This window comes from Gavia stellata, chromosome Z, assembly GCF_030936135.1.
Source record: "Gavia stellata isolate bGavSte3 chromosome Z, bGavSte3.hap2, whole genome shotgun sequence".
In the NCBI taxonomy this organism is placed as follows: domain Eukaryota; kingdom Metazoa; phylum Chordata; class Aves; order Gaviiformes; family Gaviidae; genus Gavia; species Gavia stellata.
This window is the reverse complement of record NC_082637.1, coordinates 75,323,367-75,340,554: the sequence shown is the minus strand read 5'-3', so window position 1 is coordinate 75,340,554 and position 17,188 is coordinate 75,323,367. Positions and strand designations below refer to the sequence as shown.

At 40.8% G+C, this 17,188-nt stretch overlaps 1 protein-coding gene across 1 annotated transcript in view; it reads right to left on the bottom strand.

Moving 5' to 3' along the window:
- Positions 1–16,523, bottom strand: part of MOB3B (MOB kinase activator 3B) — a 72,834-nt gene extending 56,311 nt beyond the window's left edge. The window contains exon 1 of the mRNA XM_059834042.1: positions 16,106–16,523. Within this exon, the coding sequence (XP_059690025.1) occupies positions 16,106–16,523 (418 nt within the window). The remainder of the gene's footprint in view (positions 1–16,105) is intronic.
- Positions 16,524–17,188: the final 665 nt, after the last annotated feature.

Genomic DNA, 17,188 nt, shown 5'->3' with positions numbered 1-17,188 from the left:
GGCACAGGTAGTGAAGCTGCCAACAAGGAAAAGTGCTCTGCCGGACCTGATACTTAATGAAGAAGGAAGAACTGGTGGGGAATGTGAAAGTCAGAGGCAGCCTTGGCTGCAGTGACCATGACATGGTGGACGTCAGGATCCTAAGAGCAGATAGCAGGGCAAAAATCAAGACCACAGCCCTGGATTACACGAACGCACACTTGAACCTCTTCAGAGACCTGCTTGGAAGAATCCCACGAGATACAATCATGGAGAGAAGAGGCGTCCAGTAGGACCAACTGATAATTAAGCATCACCTCCTCTGAGATCAAAAAAGTCCACCCTGACAAGTAGGAAATCAAGCAAATGTTGCAGGAGGCCTGCATGGATAAGCAGGTTGCTCCTAACTGGAGTTGAATTTGGCAAGGTATGTGAACAGCAACAGTAAAGGATTTTACAAGTACATAAACAGCAAAAGGAAAACTAGGGAAAATGTGGGGCTGCTGCTGAATGGGGCATGGGAACTAGTGACAAATGATACAGAAAAGGACAAGGTACTTCATGCCTTCTCGGGCTCAGCCTTTACTAGTAAGATCGGCCTTCAGAAATCCAAGACCCCTGAGACCAGAGGGAAAATACGGAAAAAAGAATTACCCTCAGTGGAGGAGGTCTAGGTTAGGGAAAAGTTAAACAAACTGGACATACGTAAGTCCATGGGGCCTGAAGGGATGCACCCACAAGTGCTGAGGGAACTGTCTGTCACTGCAAGGCCACTTCCAACTGCCTTTGAAAGGTCATGGTGATTAGGGGACATTCCTAGAAACTGGGAGAAAGCAAGTATCACTCCCATCTTCAAGAAGGGAAAGTGGGAAGATGTGGGGAACTCCAGGCGAGTCAGCCTCACCTCAGTCCCTGGGAAGGTGTTGGGAGAAAATCCCCCCCTGGAGGGCATTTCCAAATACATGAAGGACAAGAAGTTGATCAGGAGTAGTCAGCATGGATTTACAACGGGAAATCACACTTGTCCAACCTGATGGCCTTTGCAATGAGGTCACTAGCTAGGCAGGTAATGGGGAGAGCAGTTGGTGTTCTTTACCTTGACTCTAGTGAAGCCACTGTATCCCGTAATGTCATTATAGACATGCTGACAAAGTATGGGTTAGATAAACCGACAATAATGTGGATTGAAAATCGGCTAAACTACTGGGCCCAGAGGGTTGTTATCATTGGCCTGAAGTCCAGTTGGAGGCAAGTCACTAGCTGTGTACCTCAGGGCTTAATACAGGGGCCAATACTGTTCAGCATTTTCATTAATGACCTGGGTGATGGATGAGAGTGCATCCTCAGGAAGTTTGAAGATGATACAAAGCTGAGAGGAGTGGCTGATACACCAGATGGGTGTATCATCAGTCTATTTCTCTGTTTTGGCCTACGCACTCCGAACTACTTCCAAAGACAGAAATCACTAGCTTAATGCTCCCAGCTATGCTGTATAGAATCAGTCTGCCTTAGAAAGGTTTTATAAAAGATTCAGATTTGAGATTCAGAATCTCACTGGAAGTCAACGACATTTGTTAGAGTCTGACTCTGCTCCCTCCATATTTACAAAACCCATCCTGATGATAAAAAATGTCAGGGAAAATTGCACTACCAAGAAAACAAATCCTGATACAACAAACACGACTTGTAAATTAGCCCTATAAAAATTTACATAAAGAAAAGCTTGCTCAAAAAATCAAGGTGTAATTGTCACCAGCTTTTACTCTGAGAATGGGAAGATTTTTAAATTTTATTTTAAAGAGGAACTGTTAAGATGTATTTTAAATTGAATGAAAAGAAGTTTTGTGCGTTTTAACAGCTGAGCCCTCATAATAGGAGACATGCTAGGATAAGCTAGGGCAGATGACAGGAGAGAGAACAACGAAATCCTTCATTTTAGCTGAAGGCTACATTCCATGTGACAATTTTTTCATCTTGAATATTTACATCATCGCTTGCTTTACTGGAAAGCTTCTCAGCCCATGTGCAAGCAGCTGCAGCTTCAAAATGAAGGCCTCAGTGTCCTGCAACCCAATTGTCTGTAGGAGGCATAGACTATGCAAAACTAAAAGTTTATCACAATCTTGGTGGCAAATGTCCACGTGAGTGAATAACTCCTGATTTCTTTGCATCAACAAGCTTCAGTTGTGGGTTTTTTTCTCTTGCTGCTCCTGGTTTCTCAGAATGCAATTAAATTACTCTATCTTTTTTTTTTAGTTTATTGACACCTGTTGCTGTGCCTTGGGACAGTTACAAATGTTTGTGATCTCTGCAGCAAAAATATATACTGTTAATTAACTGGAAATCCAGCAGCTCAAGTTACAACACAACCTGAATAGTGATTTTTATTCAAAAATTTTGGGTCTGGATGTGACAGCTACTGTGACATAAAGAGTTTTTAAAATATGCCTGTCCAAAGACAATTTATAAAGTATTTAAAGGAACTGCAGATGTAAATGAAAGACAAAACAGGCATAAAGTTTTAGATCCCTTATTTTCACTTCAAAGGGGAACAGAAGGCTGCATCTTCAGTCCAAACCTTCCAACTGCTCTTTTCTTCATCAGGAAAATTTAGGGGCAGAAATTCTCAATGCAGTCCAAACCAGTAGAAAACTGAAATGCGCAGAACATGGAGTCACCAGAAAGATAAAACAGTGGGACTGACATTTGTGAGATTCTCATTCTTGCCAGAATCCCCCGGATCAAAGGATGTTCTGACACCTCTGAGACAATCTCTACCATGTGATTGCTGGAAGCTGGGAAATAGCACCTTCCCCTTTTCTTACACTCTTCTCCCACGAACATCCTCTACTGGGCTGGATGGACTCTTGCTTTGAACTTTACAGCCCTTCTTCTGCAAACCACATGCTCAAAAGCCACAGATCTGGAATCATATATTCAAAAGACTGTAATCTTGTAGGTCCTGCGTAAACAAACACCCAGACAAAACCTTTCCCTGTTTAATCTGCAATTTTAATTCCTCCAGAAGCTCTGTCAAGCATTCTCCTGGAGGGCTAGAAATGCATGGGATTGGAGTCTTTCTAAAGCCTTTCAGTTTTCATTTCCTTTACTCCAAATGCACACAAAAAGCTAGAGGTTTAGGAACAGATCAAGAGCATTCTTGGAATCGCTGACACTACCTGTTTCTGGATCCAGAACCACTGTGTAATCCAAGAAAAATCACTCCTACTCAGAACTTCCTATCTGAATAGCTACTCCTACATTATGTAGATTACTTTGATTACCTGAGCTTTGGTCTCTTATTTGACAAATGAAATAGTAACATTTACCTTGCTTTATAGGGCTCTTCAATAATTAGATCTTTTTTAAAGAATACCATAAAAAAGCCCTAAAACTCCAAAAGAAAGGCAGCCATGGTACGCAACTAATTTTAAAGCACATAAATTCTAAACAGATGTATTGTCTTAATGCCCAAATATTCACTGGCACTTTTCTAAAAGGTCTGATGTCATCAGCATGTGGTTTGGAAGTGTTTCTCTGTTGCTGAGTACTATAGATTCAAGCTTCAGGGATTTGTCTATTAGAGGGCTGAGTTCCTTCTATTAAGGCTGATCAGAGTTGATTGTGTACGGACAACAACTACCATTATTTCACCATGCTAATGTTGAGAGTATACATTTATTGGTAAACTATAATGTTTCTCAATTCAGCCGAAGATCCGCTTCTTAAAAGAAAACATAATTCTTTCCATATCCAGATGAGAGCTTTGTCTTTCAAAGACAAGCTGTTCATTGTCCTCCTATTCCCCTTCCATCTATTAAGACTTTGATTATTCCCATCTTGATCATCTCTAATTCCAGATTTCTTGGCAACCTTCCTTTTGTTTCTCATGAGTCAAAGTGCCACTGATTCATGTTATGAGAAAGAAATACAAATTTCCACTGTATATTTTAAAGCATATGAAAGGGCACAGCCCCCCTGGTGTTCCTCAGATATGTGACTCACTGTGAGATGGAAAGAAGAAAAAACTCCTATGTGTCAGCACTGTCGGTAAAACCTGTTTTACTCCATACTGTGTTACTGAGATGCTCTGAGCCTTTTTCAGGTTTTTTTCTAATCTTTGACTTTGCTGTAAGTGGGTTTGTCTGCTCAGCCATACAAAACAGTCACCTACCAGGTACCATGGCCTGCATTTACCCCCTAGTCCAAGGATTCTAAGCATAGCTCAGAGGATTTTCCAAGTAAAGCAGAACTTTTGAAAAGGGAGACTCATGAAACACCACAGAGATCTGTGTTTAGCCATTTGCATGTGGAGGCACCAACTACTGTGGTGCATCTTCTGCTGGAAAATGTGTCAGTCTTCAGGAGAAATGGAACAATTTAGACCTTGGCTTTGTGGTTTTCTCTACTTGAAAACAGTACTTTGAGGTTGAACGTGTAACCACAATACTTTTGATTCTTGTACGAACAGTGCCAAACACTGAAAATTATTTGGTATTTCCACAGTCCATATGCTGCACATGTAAGTTTTGTGGCACATGGCCTACTACAACCAAAGAATTTTTACTGTAGGTGTTATTCACCTCTGTGACACAAAGCTTACAACTCAGCCTGAGAATGACTGTCAGGCTCCAGATCCTTTCTCTGGGGACCCTGTCATTAATGTGAGTTACAGCATAACAACAGTTGTCTGCAGTGCATTGCTTAGGTGCATGGAAGCTACATTAACCATCAATGGAGGAGCAGGGAAGTTTGTTGCTGTAATTAAGACAGCTTATGCAGTTCTGTCCATATGGCTGGTAGAAGGTAAGAGTGAAGATAACTATTTCACATTACTTCTGTGACTCATCAGATCTCTTTGCAGGACAAGCACTTGTCCTGTCATAGTTACATTGGTAAGATTGGCCTTCATCTTTTGGCTTCAAACGCCAAAAGGCATATGCAACATGCACATTTTGTTTCCTGTTTCACTGCAAGCAGTTCTTGGACTGTGTTGGCTGATGGGTTCCAGTCAAAACTGCCCAGCTTATGGGCAAAAAAAGACAAACAATTATGCCAGCAGCTACGTATGTTAAGAGGAGAATGAAAGAAAACATAAATGAAATTCCAGCTCCTGTGGTATGTCTGTGCAATTCCTACAGTCAAATAGTAAGTAGATTTCTCATGGGAGTAACAGGGCTGCGCAGAGTTACCTTAAGGGCAGATAGAAGACTTGATGAAGTTCTACAGTACTTAAAAAACGTGAACATGTAAAGTTTTACATGTCACATGTACAGCCACAGGACAGTTGTTTTAGGAGCAAGCAAGCAAGTCATGTAGAAAGACATGCTTGCATGCACCACTGGACTGAAAAACACAGCTCACACTTACCAAGGAAAAAAACCCCTTCACTCACCACCTACAGACATGCCTTGTGTTGGTATATTTACAGAAGTGTTTGCATTGCAGCTGTGGAAGGCCAGCAGCCAGTACTTAACAACTTCTGTTTGGATTTCTCCAGGATGTTAACAAAGATGTATGAAAGCACTTTATCCCTGCTTGGATAGACCCACAGAAGCACAGAGAGGAACAGCCTACCAAAGCTTTTAATTTTTGTTTTAGTTTTCCTGGAGTCAGGTGGTCCCCCAGCATGTAACGTTTGGCAGTGTTAGAGCACACGTAAACTCCACTGGAGCATGGGGCATAAGCTAAGTATCCATTTTTGTTCTGTTTTTCAATTGTTTTCAGTTACTTTATTTTCTACCACTCAGTATGGGTCTATACACACACAAATACATTTCAAAAACTTCTTCTGTGCTGCTTACTTTTTGAAGTTTCCATTAGCAAGGGTATTGCAGAAAACATGTTTTGGTCATATTACAGCACAACTGGCTAATATGAACAATTCTATGCTCAAAACCCATTTTTGACAGGAAAACAATTATCCTTTTAAAAATGCCTTGCTCATTACAGAAACATAAAATGAAGAAACATGTTTTACAGTAGTATCGCTAACTAATATTTGTGTACACTCCCGAACCATTTAATGGAATATTTCTTGCTTTACCACTGTTGGATGCTAGCTGGCATCAGCAGCACATGCCTAGTTTAACCAGATAAAAAGCAATGAGGTATATTACATGATGATGAGACAAGGTAAAGCAAGGTCCATTCTTATTATACGTGTTCTGATTAAAGTTCCTGATGACCCTCAGTACACAAGTATCAGTAAAAACAAGAAGGATGCTTTATATTACCACTAAGTATAACTACTAAGCAAAATAACTGTATTGGCTTGAACATGGAGGAATTCTGATAACTGGTGTTCATACTGATTCGTATCATACTAGATTCACACCTGCGTAATAAAACAGGGTTTGATCCATTAATTTTAAGATCACTGAATGTGAACTCGTTGAATTATGATGTCTAATAAATAATTAGTGAGTTGCACATAAACCCAAAGTTTTTGCAGGTACTCTCCAGTGCTAAAAAAAAAAGTTACTATCGTAAGATTTAAGAGTCAACTTTAGACCCAATCCCCACCTTATTAATCTCCATTTCTTTCTGCTAGGCCAATGCTAGGCTTGCTTCAGCTGAACAGAGACCACAAACTGTGAATCCTGTGTGGCGATGGTGGCTTGGTAGCTAGTGACAAAAGATACTAGTCAATTCTTCTCCGTTACTGAGCCAATGACAATTTGAACCTGCTTTCAAGGGTAATTCAGCTTTTCCTGAATGTAGAAGATAAGCTTAAATGTGTTCCATTTTAATGACTGGCTGAAAGACTCTAACGCAGTCTTGTGGAACAAAAACTACAAGCCTTGGTTCCCTCTGCTGAGGACAAAGGGACAGTGAATAAGCAGGAGGTTTGAGTGTACTGTACAAAAGTTGTTCTAACAAAATAAATGTTGTCCTTAATGTGCAAAGACTAGCCTCTGTTTTTTTCTTCTCCTCTACCTCCTAGGCAACCTTATATGTTTGTGTTCAAGGTTGCACCAACTTACGTTTTTCAAAATAAAAGGAGATGGTTGTCCTTCCTACTCTATGCCTGTCATCATCCTTAAGAATCAATACAGTAGAAGGAATACAGATAGCTATCTTCTTCAAGATCACATCAGAGTCGAGATTTCAAGTTGTTTTCTTCAAGGTACTGAATAGCTAAGGCACCAACTACTGACAATACCCTGCGTGAGGGACTACAGTGGCCCACAAACCACAGAAATGGTCAACCCAATGACCACAAAGCTAAGGGGGAGCCACTCTGAGACTCTGAAATATATTGCCTTCAGAATCAACCTCATCATCCCCAGCTTTCACTTTTTTGGTATGGCCTTTGCCAATGTAAACACATGCAGACACACACATGAAGAAAAGATAAACTGTAAGATACAACCATGTAGACAAAGGCTAGTCATGTCATGTGCAGCACTACCATCGAGTGTTCAGCTGAAGACAGTGGTCAAACTAATCCGGTGCAGAAAAATCAACTCTAGCAGGAGCCGTGCTAAACAGCTTTTCTCTGGAAATAAGTTTTCTTCCCACAATCTCTTGCTGACTTTTGTTTGTCCAAGCAGGTAAGCTCCTCAAGGCACAGAACTTCTGCATAACTAGGCACAGAAATGTACTACTACAATTGTCTTTAATGGTAAGCAGACAAATGACTTAATCACACTTATGAATAATACTGATAAGAAAGTTTGATGGTTTTCTGTGCAGCGTTATCAGGATGAACACTGTGCTTACAAATGTTTCAGATTATCTGAATATGTCATTCTTGCTTTTGTGTTTAAAGAGTAAAGAATCATAGAATCATTTAGGTTGGAAATGATCCTTAAGATCAATGAGTCCAACCATTAACCTAACACTGCCCACTCCACCGCTAAACCATGTCCCTAAGTGCCACATCCACATGTCTTTTAAATACCTCCAGGGATGGTGACTCAACCATCTCCCTGGGCAGTCTGTTCCAGTGCTTGATTACCCTTTCTGTGAAGAAGTTTTTCCTAATAGCCAATTTAAACCTCCGCTGGGGCAACTTGAGGCCATTTCCTCTCGTCCTATCGCTTGTTACCTGGGAAAAGAGACCAACACCCACCTCCCTACAACCTCCTTTCAGGTAGTTATAGAGAACAATAAGGTCTCCCCTCAGCCTCTTTTTCTCCAGACTAAATAATCCCAGTTCCTTCAGCTACTCCTTGTTCTGTAGACCCTTCACCAGCTTCACTGCTCTTCTTTGGACATGCTCCAGCACCTCAATGTCCTTCTTGTAGTGAGGGGCCCAAAACTGAATACAGTATTCAAGGTGCGGCCTCACCAGTGCTGAGTACAAAGGGACTATCACTTCCCTAGTCCTGCTGGCCACGCTGGTTTGATACAAAGGCTCACACATGTTTTTTATCAACACAAGGGTTTTTAACAATGTATTTTTTAAGTACCTATTTGACTTTCCTCCAAAAAATATCTATAAAAGACATGAGTACCTCATTTAAAAGAAACTAATGAGTTTTCCCCTGTTAAGGTTTCTAGTTTTGCTCTATTTACATACTCTATGTGAATTTGGAAGGCCAAAATTCCATTTGAAAGAAGGTGGCCAAACTTAAAGGCAGTATACCTCTGTCTGAAGCAAAGACCTTGCCCTTGCGTTAGGCTTTCCAGAAGTTCCCTTAGAACCACACTACTGTAGCACTCCAGCCACTCCACAGTGAAGTTAAACTGAGATTGTACTTTAAACAGGACTAAATTATTTTATTTTCATACCTCTATGACCACACTTTATTCTGATGACTGTTACCATAGGTCCAGGCCAGCTGAAAACCCCACTGACATAAGTCTCCTCCCTTGGCTAGATTCTGCATAAAACATGCGCCAAAAGTACCAGCGTTGTTCTCAAAAGATTGACCTTAAGGATGAAAATGCTCTGTGGGAGTAAGGACTACCAGGATTTTTCTGCAATATTTCTGAGCTTAAGTAACAACTTAAATTTGGAAAAATAAACATAGGCAAAAAGTAGTCAGTAAGAAAGCTGATACTTGTGAATCTTATTTTGTTTGAGTTCCAAAAAATGAACCAGCAAAGTCATTATGATCTGTAAATACTACACCTACACATATTCTGCTTTGCAGCATGTCAAAGTCTGTTTTATAAGGTTTCAAATAAGGAGCTATTCTCCTTGTTTATCAGGGAAAGGAATGCTCACAACACTGTGGAATGCAGACTACTCAGTTCACACAAACCCACTTTCCGAGGCAAAGCGTATTCAAGGTATCAAATTTCCCACACTTTGGAGTTGAGCACAAACTCAGCCCCAGTATGCCATAGGCTGAACACACTATAGACATCAGCCATGCTGTGAAGGTAGCTAAAGAGAAGATGTCACAAGTTCAATTAGGGTAGAAGCTGTGGTTGTGGAGTTGCAGGTCCTCCGAGAGACTAATTCAAGTAATGTCCCACAGCATATGCAATCACAACGTGCTGGAGAGCTAAATTCCTTGAGAATAAGGGATCTGGCAGCTACAAGACAGACCACTCCAGTTCCCACTTGGCATACCACTTCTTGCAGGTGTTCCATACTTCTTTCTTCCTCCCAAAGCAGTATCAGAGTGAGCAGAGATCCTGAAACCTTTCAGCCTTTGTAGAGCCAGGTAACACATCCCTCTCCTTATGAGCTTTCCCTGCACCATTCATGATACCACTTTAAAAAAAAAACAAATAAAACACTTACGTTTCTGTAGCATGGAGAATGGAAAAAGAAATCTGCTGAGTCCTGCTTTTCTACATGTTAGTAAAAGAGCTTTTTAGCCCTTAATGATTGCCATAATACAGAAAACCTTGCATACGAGGCATTGGCCTTCTAATATGCATTCTCCAGGTAAGGCAGCATTCCTTCATACCTGCAGTGCCAAATCCTTCTCATTCAAAAGCAGATTATGTTAAAGAATTTGCACTTACTTTATTGCATATATTTTCTATTATTTATTAGAACTAGACTGAAGAATGGCTTAATCTATATATTTGAGCTGGAAGCAGACCTCTATGTTTCTCAAATGGCACATCTAGCATCAGATCAAGAGGGCACACTGGGGAAGACAGCTGAGGAGGATAGCTGTGGGAGCAGTCACCTGTCAGTCAACAATGACTGGGCTTGAAGATTGTCTACACTATTCCTAAGCTTCAGTCCCTATTCTTGTATAAGCAGAATGCCTAGACTAATCAAGGTATTTTAGATACCAGACAAAAATAGGTAATCAAATTGCTCCAAAGATAATCAGTCAGCAAGAAAGTAATGGAATGCTAAGAAGGCCAGATAGATAGCTATCTAGTAAACTGCATCACTCACGATACAGATGGGGCTAACACAGTTTTTATCAATCTTCTGTGATGGTGCTCTTGAAGTGTAATAGGTTTGTGGGTTGATTCATCTGCCAGCTTAGTTTACATTGAAGCATCTGTTAGATTCTGAACCACAGGAAGAGAAAAAATGGGAGAGGAGGAGGAAGCTCTGACGTGTAATCTAGTTGCAAAATATCTACCTGACATTTTCCAGGCGTATATAAGACACCAAACTTTCCAAGAGGATAGCTGTGCTGCTGCTATAAGTTTGCTGTAACAAGCACATATGCACAGAATTCATGAAGTTTAATGACTAGAGGTAAGCTGCAGCCATACAATAGTCTGTCGTGTGGAATTTGCTTTATTTAATTTGCACAAGAGATTAACTCAAAGCTCTTAGCAAGCACATCCACATGCTGAAGGAGGGACCAAGGAAGGGCAGCAAGAGTGAAAAGAAGATAAGCTTTACAAAACAAAATTCTTCCTTAGCCCAAATCCAGCATTGGTGTGACAGGTGTAAAGATCAAGCAAAAAGGATTGTTTGGAATTTACAAGTCTTCAGCTGGTAGCCTGCAGCTATATGCATCCAACACTGGGTGGCTGAATGACCAGTTAACAGCCAGCAATCTGACCCCTCCCTTCAGCTCCCAGCAAAGCTTTGTCTTAAAATGAAAGAAACAAACCAGCTGTAGAGATTGTACATTTTTTTAATGCACAGTGGGTGTGCATGAAGCAATGGTGGTTCCTAGATGGTGCAATTGCAACGGCTGCAAAGAATGAAGAAAAAGTATACGCATCAAATGTCAGCAAATGCCACTTTGCCCACACCATGGGCACCTCCTCATGCTTTGTAAGAGCAATAAGACAGGGACAGTGCTAAGACAAATGCAATGATGTCAAACACTCTCCCCACATTTCTACACGCTGTATTGTGAAAAGGCCTTTGCTCAGTAAAAGTAGTTGAGGAGTCTCTATTCACACCCACCAGTCAGCTGCTTCCCTGCCCCTGCAGAAAAGCGCCACCAGTGGCAATTATTATTACTGGCTAGAGAACCAGAAAAATTATACCACAGTATTAGTATGAAACACTTGAAAAAGTTTAGTTCTTGATTTAGCTGTTGCTTTGAACCACATCCACGGAGGCCCTCCAGAGTCTTGGTCTGCTTTTGTAGGTGCGTTATGGTGACACATTGGGCTCCTCTTTTGGAAGTAGTGTCACGCACATATCTGTGCAAAAATTCTGAAGCTGCCAGCTACCAAAATTTACTAGTTAAGCATGGACCAGGCAATGTATTCCTAGAGATACATTAATTTTTCAGCTGAAGTCCTAGGCTTTAAACACTTTAAAAGTATGTTTTCATTTTGATCAGCCATAACTAGGCTATTTGATTACAGTAACTTAATAATCTTTGAAATCCTCCTCTACAAAAACTCTCATAGCTTAAAAGTGATTTTGTACTTCCATTAAATGCCAAATTGCAGCTTCTTAAACTGCTTAATCAGTTTCTAATCAAAAGTTAGCTCTTGTTCCTGCAGCAGCCTGTCAGCGCTGAAATTAGGATTAAAACTCACAAGATAATTCGGGCTGGCAGGGATTTTGGGAGGTCTGCATCCCAGCTTCCTGCTTTATATAGCCATCAGATCAGGTTGCTCAGGGCTTTAGCCAGCCTGGTCTTGAAAACCCCAAAGGATGGACACAGCACAACCATTCTGCCCCCCCCCCCCCAACTGCTTTATCACTCTCATTGGGAAAACTTTTTCATTACGTCATCAGAAAATAATTCAATTTTCTTGTTTATTTCAGCAGAACTATCTGTCTTCTGACTGTCTTCTCATGTCAAACTATGGACCTGATGAAGAAATCAAGTAGTGACACTCTCTGGCCTGTGTTATGCTGGAGGTCAGATTAGACTAAATGAAATAATCCCCTGCGGCCTTAAATATCTGGGTATCTTTCCCAGTGACTCTTACAACAGAAAAAAACATTCCATTCACTCAAAATCCAAACAAGACAGAATTACTCCCAATTTAAGGCTGCAACGAGGAGAAAAAACCTAAGGTAACAGAATTAGTCTTGTTTGGGGAACAGGGCCTGAAGGGAGCACAGCAGGAGAGAGTTGCTTGCTTCCTTAGTTCCTTTTTGACACTGCCCAAACACATATAGTGAAAACTGACAATTGCAGTTCACCAAAAATGGCAGCTGTCACAAGGATCTACTGCTTCCTGCTCCAAATGATTTCTTCAGCCTGCTTACCAAAAAGCACAGAGATTTAAAAAGTGTGTGTGTGGGAAGGTACTTTTGAGGCTATAGAGTATTTAAGTTGTCTGTATGACCCTGGGAAATACATCCTTTGAAAGGTGTTTAAATAGCGAGACTACTAGGTGCCTAGAAGAGCAACTATATTTACTGAAGAAAAAGACTTCACCCTAAAGCTACGTAGAACTCTGTCACACTACAAAAATTCATGCTGGGGACTAATACAGACAGCTTCACCAGAATGGCCTGAACAGGCATACAGAGCGAACTCTCCTCTGTTCTGTTCTCGCATTCCCACTCAGTGAGGGCTGAGACAGGTCAGGGTATATGTGTGGTTACATACAGAACTTGTTTCTGTAGCTGTCAGCCTCTTAGATGCCTTACATCCACTTCAAATGGAGAAAGGAAACTGAGAATAACGGAAATAAGAACAAGCACATAATCATGTCTAAAATCCTCTACAGGCTGTGAGGACATTTTCCAAAGACAGTCCTTAAAGCTTTGGTATACAAAGAAGTGTTCCTGATATTCAGCACCTGTTTTTGTCACCTGCACACAATTCTTGACAGCTCTTCCGTTCCCATACCAGTTCCCTTTCCTCCTGCCAGCCAGTTTAGTATTAGTAGGAGAGTGTCTGGAGGAGAACTCTCTTTACCAGCAAATGAATAAGCCAGAATGACTGGAGAAAGCAGAGAGGAAATAGCACCAGACCACAGGGAGTACAGAGATTGGTAAGCGGCCAGAGGTCATCATGCCCATGTAAACACCAAGAGGGTTAAATATAACATTCATAATGATTTATAACTCAGCTGCATTTGTGGTTTTTTTAACCACAGAGAAACAACAGCACCACAAAAAAAAAGTCCACCAAGCCTGGCTACTCCTATCCTGAAATGATTTTCCTTGATGAAAGTAGCAGTAGCTTTCAATGAAAGCTGCGCTTCATCACAGTTCTTGCAATCCCTTTTTAGACAGTTTGTGTGAGATATGTCAAATGAAAGAGGACATGTTTAATAGGATTAAGCTGAGAAAAACGTGTTCAAGTTTCTGTGGATAGCTCCCATGAATCCCACTCTGCATCTCTGCACCAAACTCATTTTCTAATGGAAAGGTCAGCCCAAATCCCATCCCCTGGACATACATTTTTTCCAGAACAATTCTCTGCAGACCATATGCTACAAAGATTCAAAGCAATAAACGAATCTCTCTAAGTTACAGCCACTCAATGCTTTAAAACTGTTGTACTATTAGTAAGGACATACCTAGACTTGTTTTGTTTTTACGTCTGAGTATATCATCTGTCAAGATCTATTTCAACTGCTTTGAAGAATGAACAATTGCCATTTTCACCACCATTAATTACTCTGAATGAGTAAATAATACTAAGCCTATGGTGCATCTAACCAAAGGCTGCTGCAGAACAGGTAGGAACAAACAGTACCCAACACAACAACAAAGCTTCTCTCTCTGATCAATTGTGAAAAGCAAAACATGTAACACTATGAATGAAATGCAGTCGCTCAGCATACAACAGCTGTATAAGCAGTACTCAGACGGGCTGGCAGGTAGTTATCATCTCCATTTTACAGATGGGGGATTGAGGTAAAAAGTAATCAGAAAGATGGAATAATGCTCCAAAGGGTATCTATAAAATCTCTTTATGGGACTGTCCAGTCATCTCGGTCTGTAATACAACCATTGCACAGTCCAGCACTCCACAAAGGCTCAAGCAGACTTTTCCCCTTCCTTTGGGTCAATTCAGAGTGAGACAAAGACTTTTCACAGACATCATGCATTCCTGTTCTAACTCGTATCAGAGTCCAGCCCTGTTACAGAGACCACAGGTCTTTCCCCTTCCTCAGTTTCTTGAGATTTAATTTAATCTACAATAGCAGGAGCTGCTGGGAAGAGAAAAATAGTAGATCGTGGGTATTCACTGATTCCATTCTTACACTTAAAATATGTAAGCCTTCAGGATAAAAGTTCCTCCAGATGTATCTTACTACAAACATAAGGGGGGAGCATTTAGAGATGAAAGCTTGTGTGTTACAGATTTTTATTGGTTCAGTAAAGCCCATCAGCATGCCAGTGTGTTACCTGCTACCCATGCTTGCAGCCAGACCACATTTTCTGAACATGTAAACTGTAAGAGCAGAGTAATACTGGAATACTTCAAGTTGGAAACTTGATATAACAGAAGCCTGCAAAAATACCAATGGAAGCAAAATCACATACTTCCCTGCACCTTCAACCCACCTTCAATTCCAAAAATCATTCACCCTGAAGAAACATAAAGCAACAAATGCTTGAGAAATCAAGCCCATTTTTCACTACACAAAATATATAGTACCATTTCCTTTTAAATCCTCCTTCTTGCTGTGCTGGTAAAGTCCGGATTAAAAGATATAGTTACTGCCTTCTTTCTACCTACTAGTGTACAGAAGAAAAGTGATAGCAACTGGAAAACAAACCACAAGTTCGTCCAGACAAATAGGTGTCGAGGCCAAGAATAAGGTATTTCAAAGGTCAGAAAACAGATAGATGCAGCCTATTGATGTATCATCTACCAATTAGCCTCAGGCCCTAGCTGCAACATATTCGGCTGAACTAATATTAACACGTGAGCATTCTTCTTGTTTGTTACCCATCTGGGTCAAGAACTGATATAAAACATCTCACATTTCTTACAGCAAGCTCCCAGCTTTCCCACTTGCAAGAAGTGAATCAGGACTCACTAACTAAAACTGCTAAAAATTACATAAGTACACAGACATCTCTAAGGTATAAACACATCCTGTCCTTTTTTATTACCTGCAGCCACAGCTAAAGATTTAGGCTGTCTACATGACACAATGCACTTTTCTGCAAAGTTGCCCTCATCCAGAGGGAACTATTCCAGCAAAGATACTTTCACCTACTTGCCCCACGCTTCAGGAAAACTAACTATAGTATTATAAAAGGAAACTGTGCTGCCCTTAACAGCCCTCTCATTTGGGCTGTCTGGTTAAGCCATAGCAAAGCTTGTTAGTTATATATAGTCTTAGAAACAGTAACTTGGAGAATAATTCACTTCCCAATTAATCAGTTTTGGATGGGAATTCAAGAGAGGGTGGGAGGGCAGAGTTCACTACATTCCTGACTCTCCACTGCCCTGTGATGCACATAGCTGTACACACTTCCAAGGGGGGATACCACTTTAATTAGGCTTTGCTTTCCATCCATTCTGTATCTGCCGAAGTGGCTGTGCAAAGTGCTAAGCAACTTTGATTAGCTTTCAATAATGCAATGCTGACCACCCTTAGTGATTAACCTGAGAGACTCACCAGGGACAAACGGCTAGAATGAAAACGTTTTAGGCTAACAAACCCCACCATATCTAGCAGCCACGGTTAACATTTCATACGTTTCACATTATTGCTGCAAGACACCCTCCTCCTCCCCACCTGCTGTTTAAAGGCTGGAATTTCACAATCCCTAAAAATGAGGGCGGGAAGAGAATGTGCTTAGTACACAGAATGAAAGGCAGTTTATGCTTTAGGACTTCTTCCTTGCACTTACCTACACTCGTAGGAAATATATCCTCATTGTTGATTTGCACCTCAATCCAGTCCATGAGAAGATTCATATACTGGGGTGCTGGCAATGCTGTGGGCTTCTTGTACTTCATGTCGTCCTGCCACCGGTACTCATACTTGGGGCCTCCAGACATCACTGGGCAGGTCCTCTCTGTGCAGTACTCACAGATAGTTCCATAAATGAGGTTGATCCTATTGAAGAAGTCAACAACATGAACAGCCACCCAGTCATTTTGGTCTTCTCCACTGGGCAACTGCACAGCCGCTTTCAAGTCCACGCCTGAGTTCAGAGAGGCCTGTGCTCGTTTGTGAAGTTCAAACCTCTGGGTTCCAGGTTCAAACTTGCGTTTTGGGCGGAAAGTCTTATCTTTATTAAAGACTTGCTTGAGTGCTATGGACATGTCTGCTAATCTTCTGCTCTGCAGCGGCTGGCAGAAAAGCACGGCTCAGATTTAATGCAGGTATCTGAAAACAGTTGCTCCCTATCACCGGTCCTCCAGGCCCTGCTCTTTTTCTCAGAGAAGCTCCTATCAACTTCAGAGTAGTCTACTAGCTCTTCCTCTTGAAAGTCTTCCCAAAAGTCTTCATGTCCCTAAGGTATGGAAACAATATACATTAGTGGCAAGCGCAAGTCTGGCCCTGACAGTTTGTTACTGTTTTACCATAATTTTCTAGTAATTATGAGCTGAAAAGCAAATATATAACAAGCTAGCCTTAAAAATTGGCCAACCCCTAACGTGATGAACATTTAAAAGAAAAAAAAAAATCCTCATTTTTAAAGTATTAAGGAATTAACTTCTCTGTCCTTTTTAAATATCTACCCAAACGGAGGCTCTTAAGTTGTCATAAAGGTAGGCATTCAATAAATCTTGTATCATCTTCCCATTTTTAGATCATTTTTAAACCAACCTTTTCATATTGCTGGATTTTCACAGTGACTGCATACCATACATAATGTATGTATAAATTTAGTAGACAAAATAATATGTGACAATTTAAAAGTCTTACCTAACTGTTCCTAAAGTAACTGATGGTACATCTTAAGTATTCGCTATAGCTTCAGTGC